General features: G+C 44.2%; 1 protein-coding gene across 2 annotated transcripts; it reads left to right on the forward strand.

Moving 5' to 3' along the window:
* Window positions 1–9,975: 9,975 nt before the first annotated feature.
* LOC125509577 (DNA (cytosine-5)-methyltransferase DRM2-like) lies at window positions 9,976–17,074 on the forward strand. Of its 2 annotated transcripts, XM_048674569.1 has the most exons (9): window positions 9,976–10,440; window positions 11,759–11,822; window positions 12,033–12,149; window positions 12,257–12,365; window positions 12,447–12,493; window positions 12,592–12,744; window positions 15,368–15,467; window positions 15,558–15,649; window positions 15,744–17,074. In XM_048674569.1, exons 2-9 carry the CDS (start codon window positions 11,763–11,765, stop codon window positions 16,920–16,922), a joined length of 1,857 nt encoding a protein of 618 aa, XP_048530526.1. In that variant the 5' UTR covers window positions 9,976–10,440; window positions 11,759–11,762; the 3' UTR covers window positions 16,923–17,074. The 2 variants fall into 2 exon arrangements, with proteins under 2 accessions (XP_048530526.1, XP_048530527.1); XM_048674570.1 differs by lacking the exon at window positions 11,759–11,822.
* Window positions 17,075–18,032: the final 958 nt, after the last annotated feature.

Consider the following 18,032-nt stretch of genomic DNA (forward strand, 5'->3'; position numbering starts at 1 on the left):
CACAAGTATGTGGGACTATCATTATCAACCTTACATCTTTTGGTATTCACACTATGAATATGTGTAGCATTACGCTCGAGATTCATTAAGAATAAACCATTCACCATCGGAGCATGACCATAAAACATATCTCTCATATAAATAGAACAACCATTATTCTCGGATTTAAATGAGTAGCCATCTCGTATTAAACGAGATCCTGATACAATGTTCATGCTCAAAGCTGGCACTAAATAACAATTATTGAGGTTTAAAACTAATCCCGTAGGTAAATGTAGAGGTAGCGTGCCGACGGCGATCACATCGACCTTGGAACCATTCCCGACGCACATCGTCACCTCGTCCTTCGCCAGTCTCCGCTTATTCCGCGGCTCCTGCTTTGAGTTACAAATGTGAGCAACCGCACCGGTATCAAATACCCAGGAGCTACTACGAGTACTGGTAAGGTACACATCAATTACATGTATATCACATATACCTTTTGTGATGCCGGCCTTCTTGTCCGCTAAGTATTTGGGGCAGTTCCGCTTCCAGTGACCACTTCCCTTGCAATAAAAGCACTCAGTCTCGGGCTTGGGTCCATTCTTTGGCTTCTTCCCGGCAGCTTGCTTACCGGGCGCGGCAACTCCCTTGCCGTCCTTCTTGAAGTTCTTCTTACCCTTGCCTTTCTTGAACTTAGTGGTTTTATTCACCATCAACACTTGATGTTCCTTTTTGACTTCTACCTCTACTGATTTCAGCATTGCAAATACTTCAGGAATGGTCTTTTCCATCCCCTGCATATTGAAGTTCATCACAAAGCTCTTGTAGCTTGGTGGAAGCGATTGAAGGATTTTGTCAATGACCGCGTCATCCGGGAGATTAACTCATAGCTGAGTCAAGCGGTTATGCAACCCAGACATTTTGAGTATGTGCTCACTGACAGAACTATTTTCCTCCATCTTACAGCTGAAGAACTTGTCGGAGACTTCATATCTCTCGACCCGGGCATGAGCTTGGAAAACCATTTTCAGCTCTTCGAACATCTCATATGCTCCGTGTCTCTCAAAACGCTTTTGGAGCCCTGGTTCTAAGCTGTAAAGCATGCCGCACTGAACGAGGGAGTAATCATCAGCACGTGTCTGCCAAACATTCATAACGTCTTGGTTCTGTGGGACGGGTGCGTCACCTAGCGGTGCTTCTAGGACATAATCTTTCTTGGCAGCTATGAGGATGATCCTCAGGTTCCGGACCCAGTCCGTATAGTTGCTGCCATCGTCTTTTAGCTTGGTTTTCTTTAGGAACGCATTGAAGTTGAGGACAACGTTGGCCATTTGATCTACAAGACATATTGTAAAGATTTTAGACTAAGTTCATGATAATTAAGTTCATCTAATCAAATTATTCAATGAACTCCCACTTAGATAGACATCCCTCCAGTCATCTAAGTATAACATGATCCGAGTTGACTAGGCCGTGTCCGATCATCACGTGAGACGGACTAGTCAACATCGGTGAACATCTTCATGTTGATCGTATCTTCTATACGACTCATGCTCGACCTTTCGGTCTTTTGTGTTCCGAGGCCATGTCTGTACATGCTAGGCTCGTCAAGTCAACCTAAGTGTATTGCGTGTGTAAATCTGTCTTACACCTATTGTATGTGAACGTTGGAATCTATCACACCCGATCATCACGTGGTGCTTCGAAACAACGAACTGTCGCAACGGTGCACAGTTAGGGGGAACACTTTCTTGAAATTATTATGAGGGATCATCTTATTTACTACCGTCGTTCTAAGTAAACAAGATGCAAAAACATGATAAACATCACATGCAATCAAATAATAGTGACATGATATGGCCAATATCATATAGCTCCTTTGATCTCCATCTTGGGGCTCCATGATCATCTTGTCACCGGCATGACACCATGATCTCCATCATCGTGTCTTCTTGAAGTTGTCTCATCATCTATTACTCCTACTACTATGGCTAACGATTTAGCAATAAAGTAAAGTAATTACATGACGTTTATGTTGACAGGCAGGTCATAAATAAATAAAGACAACTCCTATGGCTCCTGCCGGTTGTCATACTCATCGACATGCAAGTCGTGATTCCTATTACAAGAACATGATTAATCTCATACATCACATATATCATTCATCATTCATCACAACCTTTGGCCATATCACATCACAAAACACTTGCTGCAAAAACAAGTTAGACGCCCTCTAATTGTTGTTGCAAGTTTTTACGTGGCTCCTATAGGTTTCTAGCAAGAACGTTTCTTACCTACGCCAAAACCACAACGTGAATTGCCAATTTCTATTTACCCTTCATAAGGACCCTGTTCATCGAATCCGATCCGACTAAAGTGGGAGAGACAGACACCCGCCAGCCACCTTATGCAACTAGTGCATGTCAGTCGGTGGAACCGGTCTCACGTAAGCGTACGTGTAAGGTTGGTCTGGGCCGCTTCATCCCACGATGCCGCCGAATCAAGATAAGACTAGTAACGGCAAGCAAATTGACAATATCGACGCCCACAACTACTTTGTGTTCTACTCGTGCATAGTAACTATGCATAGACCTAGCTCATGATGCCACTGTTGGGGAACGGTGCAGAAAACAAAAAAATTTCCTACGTTTCACTAAGATCAATCTATGGAGTCAACTAGCAACGAGAGAATAGTGCATCTACATACCCTTGTAGATCGCGAGCGGAAGCGTTCAAGAGAACGGGGATGATGGAGTCGTACTCGCCGTGATCCAAATCACCGATGACCAAGTGCCGAACGGACGGCACCTCCGCGTTCAACACACGTACGGAGCGGATGACGTCTCCTCCTTCTTGATCCAGCAAGGGGGAAGGAGAGGTTGATGAAGATCCAGCAGCATGACGGCGTGGTGGTGGATGCAGCAGTGAACGCAGCAGGGCTTCGCCGAGCTTCTGCGAGAGGGAGAGGTGTAGCAGGGGAGAGGGAGGCGCCAAGACTTGAGGTGCGGCTGCCCTCCCTCCCCCCTTTATATAGGCCCCCTAGGGGGGTGCGCCGGCCCTAGGAGATGGGATCTCCTTGGGGGGCGACGGCCAAGGGGTGGAGTACCCCCCAAGGCAAGTGGAGGCGCCCCCTCCCCTAGGGTTCCCAACCCTAGGCGCATGGGGGGCCCAAGGGGGGGCGCACCAGCCCACTATGGGCTGGTTCGCCTCCCCACTTCAGCCCATGGGGCCCTCTGGGATGGGTGGCCCCACCTGGTGGACCCCCCGGGACCCATCCGGTGGTCCCGGTACAATACCGGTGACCCCGAAACTTTCCTGATGGTTGAAACTACACTTCCTATATATAATTCTTCACCTCTGGACAATTCCGGAACTCCTCGTGACGTCCAGGATCTCATACGGGACTCCGAACAACTTTCGGATTACTGCAAACTCATATCTATACAACCCTAGCGTCACCGATCCTTAAGTGTGTAGACCCTACGGGTTCGGGAGACAAGCAGACATGACCGAGATGACTCTCTGGTCAATAACCAACAGCGGGATCTGGATACCCATGTTGGCTCCCACATGATCCTCGATGATCTCATCGGATGAACCACGATGTCGAGGACCTAATCAATCCTGTACTCAATTCCCTTTGTCAATCGGTATGTTACTTGCCCGAGACTCGATCGTCGGTATCCCAATACCTTGTTCAGTCTCGTTACCGGCAAGTCACTTTACTCGTACCGTAATGCATGATCCCGTGATCAACCACTTGATCACATTGAGCTCATTATGATGATGCATTACCGAGTGGGCCCAGAGATACCTCTCCGTCATACGGAGTGACAAATCCCAGTCTCGATTCGTGCCAACCCAACAGACACTTTCGGAGATACCTGTAATGTACCTTTATAGTCACCCAGTTACGTTGTGACGTTTGGCACACCCAAGGCACTCCTACGGTATCCGGGAGTTGCACAATCTCATGGTCTAAGGAAATGATACTTGACATCCAGAAAAGCTATAGCAAACGAACTACATGATCTTTGTGCTATGCTTAGGTTTGGGTCTTGTCCATCACATCATTCTCCTAATGATGTGATCCCGTTATCAATGAAATCCCCATGTCCATAGCCAGGAAACCATGACTATCTGTTGATCAACGAGCTAGTCAACTAGAGGCTCACTAGGGACACATTGTGGTCTATGTATTCACACATGTATTACGATTTCCGGATAATACAATTATAGCATGAATAATAGACAATTATCATGAACAAGGAAATATAATAATCATTTTATTATTGCCTCTAGGGCATATTTCCAACAGGTTTTCGGCTGGAGACATTTCCCTGCAAAAGAGAGTTAAGATTTCTTAGCCACCCACATCTTCAAGGGTGGCTTCGAAGCAATGAGTCTAAGTGCAGCATCTGAGAACTTTGACTTTGGAGCCCTAGCAAAAAGTCTTGCAGGTGGACAATAGTACTCATAAGAATAAGCAGAATAGTTCTTGGTCTTATGAACATGGCGGTTTGATAAAACACGCTCATATTCATAGGCCTGAGTATGGCTTCCCTGCAAAACATTTGCATTAGTGCGACTCAGGTGAGTCCTTTGTCTATATGAAGCCTTTGGACCATATGAAGCATGTGGTCTGTCTTCTTCACTTGTGGTGTCATGACAACATTCACAGGAAGATTCTCCAACAACCTTTTCAGCACCCAGACTTTCTTCATAGGTGGCCCGTTCCTGCAGTTAGTACCAATATACCTGGCAAACACTTCACCATTCTGCTTCTTAAACAGTTTATAGTTTGCATCAAAGGATTCATCAACAACAATGGGATTTGCACAATTGAAGCCTGACAAGGTGGATGGATCCACTGAGGGTTCCTTTGCAGCAACCCATGTGGTTTTGGGGTACTGCTCAGGTTTCCAGTAAGAGTCATCAGCATTCATTTTCCTTTCGAACCCAAGACCCTCTTTCCTAGGGTTTCGGTTCAGGATTTGCCTTTTAAGAACATCGCATAGTGTCTGATGCCCTTTGAGACTTTTGTACATCCCTGTTTCAAGCAATGTCTTCAACCTAGCATTCTCATCAGCAATAGCAGTGGTATCCTTGGCAAAGGGGTTAGTTACCACATCAACAGTTGAAGATATTGCAATAGTAGCAGCAGTAGAACACCCAACAACAGAAGTAGCGTTGTCACGCTCAATGCATTTAAGACATGGTGGTTCAAATCCTTCCTGAGCGGAACTGATCTGTTCGGCGCGAAGTGACTCGTTTTCCTTTTGAAGATCTTCATGAGCCGCTCTCAATTTCTCAAGATCTTGCTTCCTTTGAAGATAATCATAGGAAAAAATTTCATGAGTTGTTGAGAGCGTTTCATGACGACTTTCAAGTTCCTCATACTTAACGTGAAGATTTTTTATGTCTTCAATTAAGGACTGAGATTGAGTCATTTCAGCGTCTAACAGGTCATTGCTTTTGTCTAACAGTTTTTGAATATGTTCCATAGCTTTCTGTTGTTTAGTTGTAATTTTAGCAAGTGTTTTGTAGCTGGGTTTGGAACCACAATCAGAGTCATCTTCACTAGATGTTTGATAGTGAGTAGTGCGTGTGTTTACCTTGGCACCGCGTGCCATGAAGCAGTAGGTAGGAGCGGAGTAGTCCTTGTCATTTGCATCGGTGTCGGTGATGAAGTCATTGTCTTCAGTGTTGAATATGGACTTGGCAACGTATGCTGTAGCCAGACTCGCAACGCCAGAATCGGACTCCTCCTCAGACTCCACCTCCGCCTCCTCAGAAGCGGACTCCTCCTCTAAATCCATTTCCTTGCCAACAAAAGCACGTGCCTTGCCAGATGAGCTCTTCTTGTGTGATGAAGACTTTGAGGAAGACTTGGAAGAAGACTTTAAGTATTTCTTCTTCTTCTTGTCGTCAGAGTCATACTCCTTGCTCTTCTTCTTCTTCTTCTTGTTCTCATTGTCCCACTGCGGACACTCGGAGATGTAGTGGCCAGGTTTCTTGCACTTGTGGCATGTTCTCTTCTTGTAGTCATGAGCAGAAACTTCATCATTCCTTGAGCTTGATCGTGAAGACTTTCTAAAGCCTTTCTTCTTGGTGAATTTTTGGAACTTCTTCACAAGCATAGCAAGCTCCTTTCCAATGTCTTCAGGATCATCAGAACTGCTGTCAGATTCTTCTTCAGATGAGGAGACAGCTTTTGCCTTCAAGGCACGAGTTCGCCCATAGTTGGGACCGTAGATGTCTCTTTTCTCAGAAAGCTAAAACTCGTGTGTGTTGAGCCTCTCAAGTATGTCAGACGGATCGAGTGTCTTGAAGTCAGGACGTTCTTGAATCATCAGGGCTAGGGTGTCAAACGAGCTGTCAAGTGATCTCAGGAGTGTCTTGACGACTTCACGCTTGGTGATCTCAGTGGCGCCGAGGGCTTGAAGCTCATTTGTGATGTCAGTGAGTTGATCAAACGTGAGCTGGACATTCTCATTGTCATTTCTCTTGAAGCGGTTGAAGAGGTTACGAAGGACACTGATTCTCTGATCTCTCTGGGTTGAGATGCTTTCGTTGACCTTGGAGAGCCAGTCCCAGACTAGCTTAGATGTTTCCAAAGCACTCACACGGCCATACTGTCCTTTGTTCAGATGACCACAGATGATGTTCTTGGCAGTGGAGTTCAGTTGAATGAACTTCTTGACATCAGCAGCGGTGACACCTTCACCAGCCTTGGGAACGCCATTCTTGATGACATACCATAGGTTGACATCAATGGCTTCAAGATGCATGTGCATCTTATTCTTCCAGTAGGGATATTAAGTTCCATCGAAGACTGGGCACGCAGCGGAGACTTTGATTATCCCTGTAGTCGACATAGCTAAAATTCCAGGTGGTTAAACTGAATCACACAGAATAAGGGAGTACCTTGCTCTGATACCAATTGAAAGTGCTAGTGATCGACTAGAGGGGGGGTGAATAGGCGATTTTTATGAAAGTCTTCAAAACATGGAAGTTTCGAAGACAAATGATAGAAATAAACCTATGCCATGCAGCAGAAGGTAGACTAACTAAGCAAGCCATAGTCAAGTATTCAATGAAGTGAAAACACAATGACTAATAGCAGCTAGGAAATATAGATCAGATAGGAAGACAGTGTGAAGCCAATCAGAACAAGCAGTCACTCAGTGAAGACAAAAGATAATGCAATCATACAATGACTTCACCAGGGCCAACAGTAAGTAAAGGAAAGGGAAGGATGAAACTAGTGACTCGTTGAAGACAATGATTTGTTGGACCAGTTCCAGTTGTTGTGACAACTGTACGTCTGGTTAGGGAGGCTGAGATTCAACTCAGAAGACCCGTCTTCACCTTATTCCCCTTGAGCTAAGGACACCCAGTCCTCGCCCAATCACTCTGGTAAGTCTTCAAGGTAGACTTCCAAACCTTCACAGACTTCGTTCACCGGCGATCCACAATGACTCTTGGATGCTCAGAACGCGACGCCTAACCGGCTGGAGGATTCACAGTCCTCAAGTGTAATAAGTCTTCAGATCACACAGACAGGAAGACTTAAGTGATGCCTAACACTCTTTGGCTCTAGGTGTTTAGGGCTCTATCCTCGCAAGGAATTCTCTCTCAAAGGCTTCGAGGTGGGTTGCTCTCAAACGACAAAAGCCGTGCACTAACTTTGAGCAGCCAACCGTTTATGGTTGTAGGGGGTTGGCTATTTATAGCCACTAGGCAACCCGACCTGATTTGTCCGAAATGACCCTGGGTCACTAAGGAACTGACACGTGTTCCAACGGCCAGATTTCAAACACACACGGTAACTTTACTTGGGCTACAAGCAAAGCTGACTTATCCAACTCTGAATAAGATTTCCTCTCATAGTCTTCACTCGAAGAAATAGGATTTTGGTTAAGCATCACTTCAGTCATTATGACTGGTTCTCTTGGACCCCACTTAACAGTACGGTGGTTCCTATGACTCATCAAAGAAAAAACAAAGAACGACGAAACTGCTAAGTCTTCGCGCTCCATAGTCTTCACGCGATGTCTTCTCTTGTCATAGTCTTCAATGTGAATGTCTTCACATACCACCTTTGACTTCAATGTCTTCATACATTTTTAGGGGTCATCTTTGGTAGGAAAACCGAATCAATGAGGGACTTCTACCTGTGTTATCCTGCAATTCTCACAAACACATTAGTCCCTCAACCAGATTTGTCGTCAATACTCCAAAACCAACTAGGGGTGGCACTAGATGCACTTACAGTTGTATATTCCAAGATGTTAGAAGTCTACTACAACTCGTCCTATTTGTATGTAGCCGACTTAGATGTAATCCTAGACTCCTCGGTACCTATATAAACCGAGGGGTAAGGCTAGTACACCCAACAATATCAGATTAGACTGACTGTACTTTGTACTCCATCCAAAAGCAATAAAAACACAAGGAGGACGTAAGTTTTTATCTCCTCCGAGAGCCCAAACTTGGGTAAAAACTCATGTGCTTGTTACCATCATCTCAAGAACCTTAGTTCGGGGCCCCCTATCTGAGATTTGATGGATTTAGCTCCATCAATACCGTCAAAGAGATGTGGGAGAGGCTCTCGACAAAGCAGAAGCAAGAGTTGGCCGACACTGGGGCGTTGACGCCACCGCCCTCGCCGGTCCATGCCAACATCACCTTGGAGTAGGTGCGAGCGCACTTCAACACTGTAATGGCGCAAGAGTTGCAGGCGCCACCGGTGTCGTCATTTCTGTAGGCGTAAGAGGATCAAAGCTACAACCTTCGGCTCCTCGACGATCATCGACTCGCGGAGGGGAAAATCGCCAGCGAGATGACAAACGACGATGCTGTCATAGTCATGGCCGCGGAGGATCCAGACTTCCTGGATGAGCAGCGGGCATTGTACCAGTCCATGTGCACCGTCCGTGAGATTCGTCGCGAGCGATGGCGTTTGTGTGTCCTGCGGGAGGAGAGGGACGCCCTGTTTGCGGAGCTCGATGCGGAGGTGGCCAAAAAGAAGGTGCAAGCGGGCGCGGACGGTGCCAGTGCGGTGGGCGCGCCGCCATCACGATCGTGCCACGCTACCACGGTAACGAGGCTGACCCGTCCACGTCTAGCGCCATCAATAGGGTGAACTCTGGTGAGGAAGGCTTGGGTCCCAGGAAGGCCACTCCTATTATTGCCCTCCTGCTGATGCACTTTTTGGGGCTCACGCCCGTCAAGCTTGCCGGACAAGGGAAAGACAGGAGGTGAAACACACTCTTCTGAATTATATGTATATGTGAGATTAATTTTTGATTTTGATGCACAAAAGCAAACCATTTCTATTGGAAACATTCTCCAACGGCCGGCGATCATTTATATTAGGTTTAAAAGTATAGTTTGATTCCATTTAATTGAAACATTTCAAAGATATAATAAATTTGGTTCGGTTTAAATGAATACCATCCATTTTGTATGAAATTCGTTTATCTTGTTTAGTTTTGCTTTGAAATATATGCACGCATGTTGGATGACCGCTGCCGCATTAGTGTCCACGAACTGTTCAAGATTAGTCCATGACAACTGACAAATAGAATATATTTTTGGAGGCTGACTTTTTTTAAACGCAGTATCGACACATACAGTGATACATACACACATACACTCGTCCCTATGACCGCATGCATGCACACCTTACCTTTTTGATCACCTCCAAAAGATCCCCGTAGTCGATGAAGATATCTCCTCTCCTACTAAACACACATTCTGAAATGACTGAAATAAAAAAAATACAAGCACCGATTAAGTCTATGACTTGAATTCTGATAGACTTTGAATATCACTGTCCCCTAAATATTCGACCATACATTGATACGCTTGAAGATGCCCTTTATTATTATAATCAATGTGAGATGCTTTTTCTCTCTCTCCTCATTCATGCATTAAGATGTGCGCTGCGCACAGAAACTGTGTAACCAGCCCTGGGTGCGCAGCGACACATCCAAGAGAGAACCACGGCGGGCGCCTGTCTTCATTCTCTCGCCAAGAAAACCGAAGAAACGTTCTTGTGCTAGCACGCCGCACAAAGGGCAGCACATTTGTGCAGCGCAGCCTCGTCTCGTCTGCCCCTCGTCTAAAGCAGAGGGGCAGAGGAGGCCGCGCCGCTGTCGTCTCCCACTCTCCGTCGCCGTCACCGTTGCCCTCTCCTCCTCATCTGCCTCCGCCCTCCCCAGTGCTCGCCTCCTCCTCCGCCGTCGCCGTTGCGCTCTCCTCCTGCGCCTCCGCCCTTCCTCGTGTGCTTGCCTGCTTTTCCGCCGTCGTGCTCTCCTCCGCGGCTCCACCTCCGCCTCCGCTCTCCCTCGTGCTCACTCCTTCGTCCTCATCCTCCTTCTCTTCACCGCAGAGAGAGAAAGAGAGGGCCAGAGCCCAGAGGGGGCGCATCTTCTCAGATCAACAATGGTGGTAGGTTCTCCTCCCCTTCCTCTGTTACGGCGGTCTCTGGGCCCTATGATCCAAGGGATTTTCGATTGAGAAATGGAATGCTTATTAATCTTTATGTGAGGATTGCATTTCATAGGATTTCTACCTAGGACTCCTTGCGCACGACATCCAATTTCGATTGACTCGAAACACTCGGAAAGGGATATCCTTTCTCTTTTCTACGGCGCAAATCGAACAAACTAACCACCCCAGATGTCGGGAAGATCTCGCATTTTTATTTATTGGTGATGTATCTCTCCGTTGACGATTTGGTTCGCACGCGAGGTTATTTCGGTTTCTTCGATCGAAAAAATGCCCCCCGTTCCTCAGTTGTCACACCTAAGAGGGGATTCAGTGTGTCCCAGACCCTAGAATTGGATCGGCCTCGGCCTGTGCTGATTTCAGAATATAGCAGTCACCGGATTTCATGTTACATCGTCTCGTCAGCTCCTCAGTCTGTTTCTTGTACTATGTGATCAGCTCGCTGGTCCTTGTCTGCATTTTCGCACATAGGTCATGAATGGATTACGCCAAATACTCTGCTGCAATACTTTGTCAAAATATTGATCTGCATAGGTGAATTCACAACACCATTTTTTTTCTTTTTCCGGGAGGAGGATAAAGCCCAGCCTCTGGTGAATTCACAACTGAAAGATTGAATATTGATTGTGCGCAGCACAAACTGAATGCCTTCTTCATAGGACACTCTCATGTGTATCTTTTCTTTATGGTCCATTCAATCCTTTTTTTAATCTTATACTTGATGCATTCTGGACCGTAGAGTTGAATGGGGCTGTGCTGATTTTGCCTTCGTTTTCAGTCGTGCATGATCTTGTTTCATATGTCGTTCATGACGACATGTTGACACTCTTGTGATCAGAATTCAGGCATATAGCATAAGGAACTATACGGTTTTAGTTTGTGTTACACTGGTCCACCCATATGGTCCAAAATTCTTACTTCTCTGGCACTTCATCTCATGCATTTGAGCAGTTAATTTGGACCGCAAAGTATCTTTGTTTATCAGTTTGATGCATGCACCGCCAAGCTGTACTACAGTAGTGTCTTTTTTGGTTAATCTTATTCCAGATGACAAAATGGGCAAACCTGTTTAATCTGATCACCTTTTCAGATTTACCAATCTGGTCAGTGTCGTCCCATAAATGCCCTCTTATTCATAATGTGTTCTAGTTCCCAGAGAAATTTTCTTCCAGACCTCTGAATGTTCACTCTTAAGTTTGTTAGGCATCCCCATAACCGATGTTTCTAATTGTACTGATGTATACTCTTCTGGCATTAGCTTGATGTCTTGTTGTGACCGGAGGACGGAGGTTGAGGGGGGTTTGTTCAATAATAAACAAATGGTATTTTATTCCTTTTTGGTGTGATCTAGCCTTTTAGACTCTAGAATTGAATTTGGTTGCGCTGATTTCGATAGAGATTTCAATTTTGATATCTTGCTGTTTTGGGCTTGTGGCACAGTAAAATTCCTCAATTGTATTATTTTACTCTTTATAATTGCTTTGCTGGTAGTTTTTTTTTTCAGTATTGATAATTCATGTGACATGTCACAGGACTGGACTAGCGATAACGATGATAGTGATAAGTTTGAGTGGGAAAGTGATGGTGAGGCTGAACCCTCATCGGCTCCGGCCTTCAGGAACTTGGATGCCGCTGGTCCTTCCACGCTGGTACGGCGGATAGTGCTTGATAGAAAATTATGTCTTTTTGAACAAGAGCTAGCTAGGATTTTTTATTATGATCATAGTGTGATATTTGTTCATGCAACTGTCTAAAGGATTCTAATGGGTGGGCCAATGAGGAAGCACCACCCACTTCGTTAGTCGAGGGATATGTGTTAATGGGTTTCCCGAAAGAGATGGTCTTGAAGGGAATTAAGGAGATTGGTAATACTGAAATTAATCAATTTCATTTCATTGTCTTTTTGTGCCTTTGCCCTCCTGTTTTAACCAGGTTTTTGCTTTCAGGGCACAGTGATGCAAATGCATTGCTGGAACTACTTCTCACATATAAGGTATTTGTCCATATGATTCTGCTACTTAGTTTATCCTATGATGCTTTTGCTGCACGGTGGCAAGAATTATATGTTACAATTGGTTATGTGAACTGCAGACACTGGGTGATGACGCTGCAGCGGGTAATTGCTCTACTTCTGGTTGCTTCCCCCAGAGTGTTGAAGATGATGATGATTTTGATTTTGAAAACTGGGATGGAGACGATGATGCTGATGGGAGAGAGCCCAACCCTGATAGTTCTGGTGATGAGGTAGTTGATTCTCTATCATTAGTTCGGTAACTGAGAAATCTTTGATCATATGTATGCTGATACATGTGATGATGTGAAATCTTTGCCATATGCATGTGTTGAGCAGCTCTATTATGATTTCTCTTCTTAATGGGTGCTATGCAAGAGTTTCATATGATCATATCCAAGAGAATATATTGCCCATACATGTGCTTTAACCTTCAGAGATGCAAATTTACATGACAAATATGCTCTTGGATTTTTATATAGTCTAAGATATAGGTATAATCTAACTGAGCTCAGAAGGGTTTGGAAGTAGCACAAGCTAAATGCTGAATACTAAAGAAAGAAGCAAGAATATAGCTGGACCTAAATAAATCTATCTTGCACTGCTAGTAGAGTTAGTGATGTGGCCTATCATCTTGTCTCAGTAGAATCAAAGTGGGGTTGGAAACTTAGTGTGCAGGTAGGATGATAAGGCCTTAAAACTTAAATGACATAGTTCGAGATTCTTCTTTTGACTTTCACTTACACAAAATCATATCACCTGAGAGAACTTCAGGTACCAGACTAGTTGCATCAAACTTCCCTCTAAGGCCAACCTCAGAAGAGCAACACCTACCTGTTAGAGCTGAGAAATAGGAGGGATTCGATCCATAGATGTTCTTCCAGAAACATATAGAGAGTCACTAATTTAGAAGGGTTTTTTATTATTTATGCCATTGGTTATGTCCCACTGCTCTGTTTTGCCACTAGGAATTTCAACTAAGAAGAATACGCAGGAGCTGTGCATCATTGCATTAAGAATGCCTAAACAAGAGTGGCCAGGTCTCTCTTGCAAAGACACAAGAGGCAAGGATGTGATGTATTGTTTCCTCTTCCTGATCATATAACAGGCAGCATTCTGGATGTGGCAAACCTCTCCGAGAAAGGCGGCCAGCCATCCAGCATCTATTATGGGCAACCAACCATAGGCATTTCTTAGGGCTCCATGACTTCCAAATCAACCTCGAAAGTTCCAGACCAGCTGAAGCAATAAATAAAGCTTCATAAGCTTTTTTGCCGAGTACTGCCCATCCCCAGCAAATCCCATAACGAAACATTTCTTTTCTTGAATACGCAGGAGCTGTGCATCATTGCATTAAGAAGAATAAGTGTACATAGAGTACAAAGACACCCACACACCCACTAAAACAGCTATAAAACAGACGCACACAAGCAAAAAAGAAAAAAAACCATGGCCAACACTCAAGCATGACCAAACTAAGGCTGTTCCATGGCCAGCCCGGCCAAGCCTTTTGCCTCGGCCATGGACCAAAGTTGCGGCTCATCTTTAACAGCCAGCAGCACCCTTTGGACACTACGCGAACTCCCGTGGAAGACACAATCATTTGGATGCTTCGAAATCATCTAAGCACAGAGATTGATCAAGGAATTCAAACCAGCCTTCATCGAACATGGCACCATAGAGATGGTTCTGAGCCACCAATCAAAGAAAAGCTCAGATGGTGATTGGGGAGCGAAGTCAGGGAGACCTAGATGTCTAAAGAAGAGTGACCGGGTCTCTTGCAAAGACACAAGAGGCAAGGATGTGATCTATTGTTTCCTCTTCATGATCATATAACAGGCAGCATTCTGGATGTGGCAAACCCCTCCGAGAAAGGCGGCCAGCCATCCAGCATCTATTATGGGCAACCAACCATAGGCATTTCTTAGGGCTCCATGACTTCCAAATCGACCTCCAAAGTTCCAGACCAGCTGAAACAATAAATAAAGCTTCATAAGCTTTTTTGCCGAGTACTGCCCATCCCCAGCAAATCTCCAAGCATGCTCATCTTCTATATCATTCTGGAGCTCCACACTGGACACAAGGTCCCATATATCCAAATATTCGGGCAGGACAACACCAAGAGAGTGCCCTGTATGTCTTGCACCCAGCAATTCCCGGTCAGCGCATCTTGAACTGTACGGCTATTAGCATGGCGCTTAGGGATGAGGGCAAAAAGGGTGTTACGGCCATTTATGCTACAAAATTTCATATTAGTGTGTATAAATCATAGATCATGCTACAAGTTATGCAAATAAAATGAGTGAAGATAATATTGTATAGTTCAATGCTATTCATGGCTAGATATATATGTTTTCAGAAGACCTGGTTATATGTAATGATTTATAACAAGTAGGGAAAGAATATGGAGTGTTTGATGTCTATTCCACCAGCTTTCGTGTTCATGCATACATTAACTTTTGTGTTTGGATCATTCTCAAACAGCACCAGAGAATAACAAGTTGGGTTCCTAAACGATCTCATTGATTCTTGTTCATTTTCTTTTCTCTTGTTTCTTGGGTGACTTGTTAGATATTGTGGAGGTTTAGTGAGCGCCATGTCAAATTTCTCTACCATATTCTTTCTTTTTCCTCTTTAGCTTTTATCGGGGAATTTCTAGTCTTAGTAGGAGCTTTCCAAAGAAATGTGTTACATATTTCCTGATCATTGATTAGCTGTAGCCCTCCTTTTCTGTGCCCTTGTAGATGTTGTTGTGCACTTGTATTTCCCTATCATTGGTCACTTAGTTGGCATTGAAAAGGAAGTGAGATATATAAATTATTTTCTAATTTCTATTTTTGCTTTGCCTCTGTGCAGGATTTCCTAAGAGAGATGTCAGAGAAGGACAACAAGATCAAGTCCTTAGTAGACATGGGCTTTCCTGAAGATGAAGCAAATATGGCTATTACCAGATGTGGTATGCCTCTTTTTTGAAGTTGTTACCTGACAGTCATGCTTTCATGGAGAAGGCACCTTATGCTGTATATTTATGTTTGAAATTTCCTAGGTGTGGATGCCGCTCTCACTGTATTAGTTGATTCAGTCTATGCATCACAGGCTGCAGGAGATTGTCATTATGGGAACTTGTCTGACTATGAGGTACCTTGTGGTTTGACTGTATATTCGAATAAAAAAGTGGTTTCTCTCTTTTGGTTTGATGCAAGGATGTTGGAATTTGTGTATAATTTGGCAGGTTACTGGTAGCTGCTTTGATTCTTTGGGAGGGAGAAAGAGAGCAAGATTGATGGAAGGGAGCAAGAAAAGGCGGAAGCGGTATGGAGGTGCAGCACAAGGAAATCGACGGCCCTTGGATGGTAGCCATGAAGAACCAATGCCTCTCCCAAATCCAATGATTGGATTTAACCTGCCTAATGATAGGCTACGATCAGTGACCAGACGGCTTCCTCAACAAGCTATTGGGCCACCTTTCTTCTACTATGAAAATGTGGCACTAGCTCCAAAAGGTGTATGGGCGACAATTTCAAGATTCCTGTATGACATTGAGCCAGAGTTTGTGGATTCTAAGCACTTGTGTGCAGCTGCTAGAAAAAGAGGCTATATCCATAATTTGCCAATTGAGAACAGATTTCCTCTCCTGCCTCTCCCTCCAAAGACTATATTTGAGGCTTTTCCTCATTACAAGAAGTGGTGGCCTTCTTGGGATCCGAGAAGGCAACTCAATTGTTTGCAGACAAGCATGTCAAGTGCGAAATTGACAGAAAGAATCCAATGTGCTCTTGCAAGCTCAGGCAATCCACCACCTAAAAGTGTTCAAAAGTATGTCATGGATGAGTGCAGAAAATGGAATCTTGTCTGGGTTGGGAAGAACAAAGTTGCTCATTTGGAACCGGATGAGGTAGAATACCTGCTTGGTTTTCCAAGGGACCACACAAGGGGAGTTGGCAAAACAGAGAGGTTCAAATCTCTTGGCAATTCGTTCCAAGTAGATACCGTTGCTTATCACCTGTCAGTGCTGAAGGACATGTATCCCAATGGTGTTAATGTGCTATCTTTATTCACTGGTATTGGAGGAGGAGAGGTAGCACTGCACAGGCTTGGGATCCACATGAAGACAGTAGTTTCTGTTGAGATAGGCGAAGTTAATAGGAGGATTTTGAGGGGTTGGTGGGATCAGACTCAAACTGGCACATTAATTGAGATTGCTGATGTAAAATCTCTTACTGACGATAGAATTGCAACGTTTGTTAGAAGATTTGGCGGCTTTGACTTGGTGATTGGGGGCAGCCCATGTAACAACCTTGCCGGCAGCAACAGGCACCATCGTGATGGCTTGGAGGGCGAGCAATCTGCTTTGTTCTACCATTACTTCAGAATCGTGGATGCTGTAAAGTCGGCTATGGGGCGGATGTAGCCTAATCATTTTAGTTAATGTTTTATCATTCCATGCTTATCTGTAGGAACCACAACTTCATCTGTGTTAAACGTTGAGTTGATGTGAAGGATGTTTATTTCTGAGAAACATCGCATTATTCTTCAGTTATATGATTTCTTGTTGCTAACTAATTTAGAGCCTGCTCGTCTTTATTTGAAAAAGGTTTATTGCTGTCCCTTCAACTGTTTTCAGTTTCTAATCTGGTACAGGTAGAAAGTAAGTTCAGTTTTCCTCCTTTCCCATTTTTACTTCGTAGAAACATCCCTTGTTCTTGTATGGAAGCTATTGTTGAACCTACTAATCAGGTCAACAGTGGAAACTTTGCCCACTAGACAAGTAGACATGATGCTCTGGAATCCGAGCTGCTGGATTCATGAATGCGTTTGCATTGGAGGTGCAGTGGGGGATTTAGAGGCAGCGGAGGAAGTTTGTCGATGCTGCCATGTTGGGTGACTCACTTCCCCATGGGTGGAAGCAAATCCTGGGGATTGTCGAAGGGAGTGTGTTGCCTGGATCAATCACCATCATTATGTTAGGTTTGTTCTGCTTGCTGTGTATAATTTTTTTATACTAGTGATATTGGATGTCAATTGATACTTGATAGGTGCTCTATCCTCTGTGTATAGTTTGTTCTGATCCTAGTGGTATTGGTTGGTTGATACTTGATAGGTGTTTTATCCTTCTAGGTTTGAATAATTGAGTGTTTATGATCCAAATGAGATGCAATTTGGAAGTATGCAGTATCTCTGACAATGATTTAGGTTCCTTTTCATATTCACATCACAGAAAAATGAGTTCTGTAATATGAATTACTATGGAAAATGATGTCTTCTAGGTTACTGATACTGATTCAGTGGCCAGATAAAGCATTAAACTAGATATTAGAAACATAGGCATCAGGGCGATGGGGCCTCTGGATGTCTAGTCATTTTTCTTATTTTAGTTGAAGTACATAGTGCATTCCTTTTATCTCATTTTTAATCCTAATAATCAATTAGTTGGTCATGTTTGTTTTCCTTGTGAGCGCCTCTGATTGTAATGCATGCATACATAGAACATTTTTGCAATCTATACATCAGTTAGTTAGTC

This window comes from Triticum urartu, chromosome 5, assembly GCF_003073215.2.
Source record: "Triticum urartu cultivar G1812 chromosome 5, Tu2.1, whole genome shotgun sequence".
NCBI classification, from domain to species: Eukaryota; Viridiplantae; Streptophyta; class Magnoliopsida; order Poales; family Poaceae; genus Triticum; species Triticum urartu.

Bases quoted from the DNA above. Each gene is read 5' to 3' on its own strand.
- LOC125509577 (XM_048674569.1), top strand. From the start codon at position 11,763: ATGTCTTGTTGTGACCGGAGGACGGAGGTTGAGGGGGGTTTGTTCAAT. The intron at 12,494-12,591 runs GTATTTGTCCAT...TGTGAACTGCAG, and splicing joins AACTACTTCTCACATATAAG to ACACTGGGTGATGACGCTGC. The intron at 12,745-15,367 runs GTAGTTGATTCT...GCCTCTGTGCAG, and splicing joins CTGATAGTTCTGGTGATGAG to GATTTCCTAAGAGAGATGTC.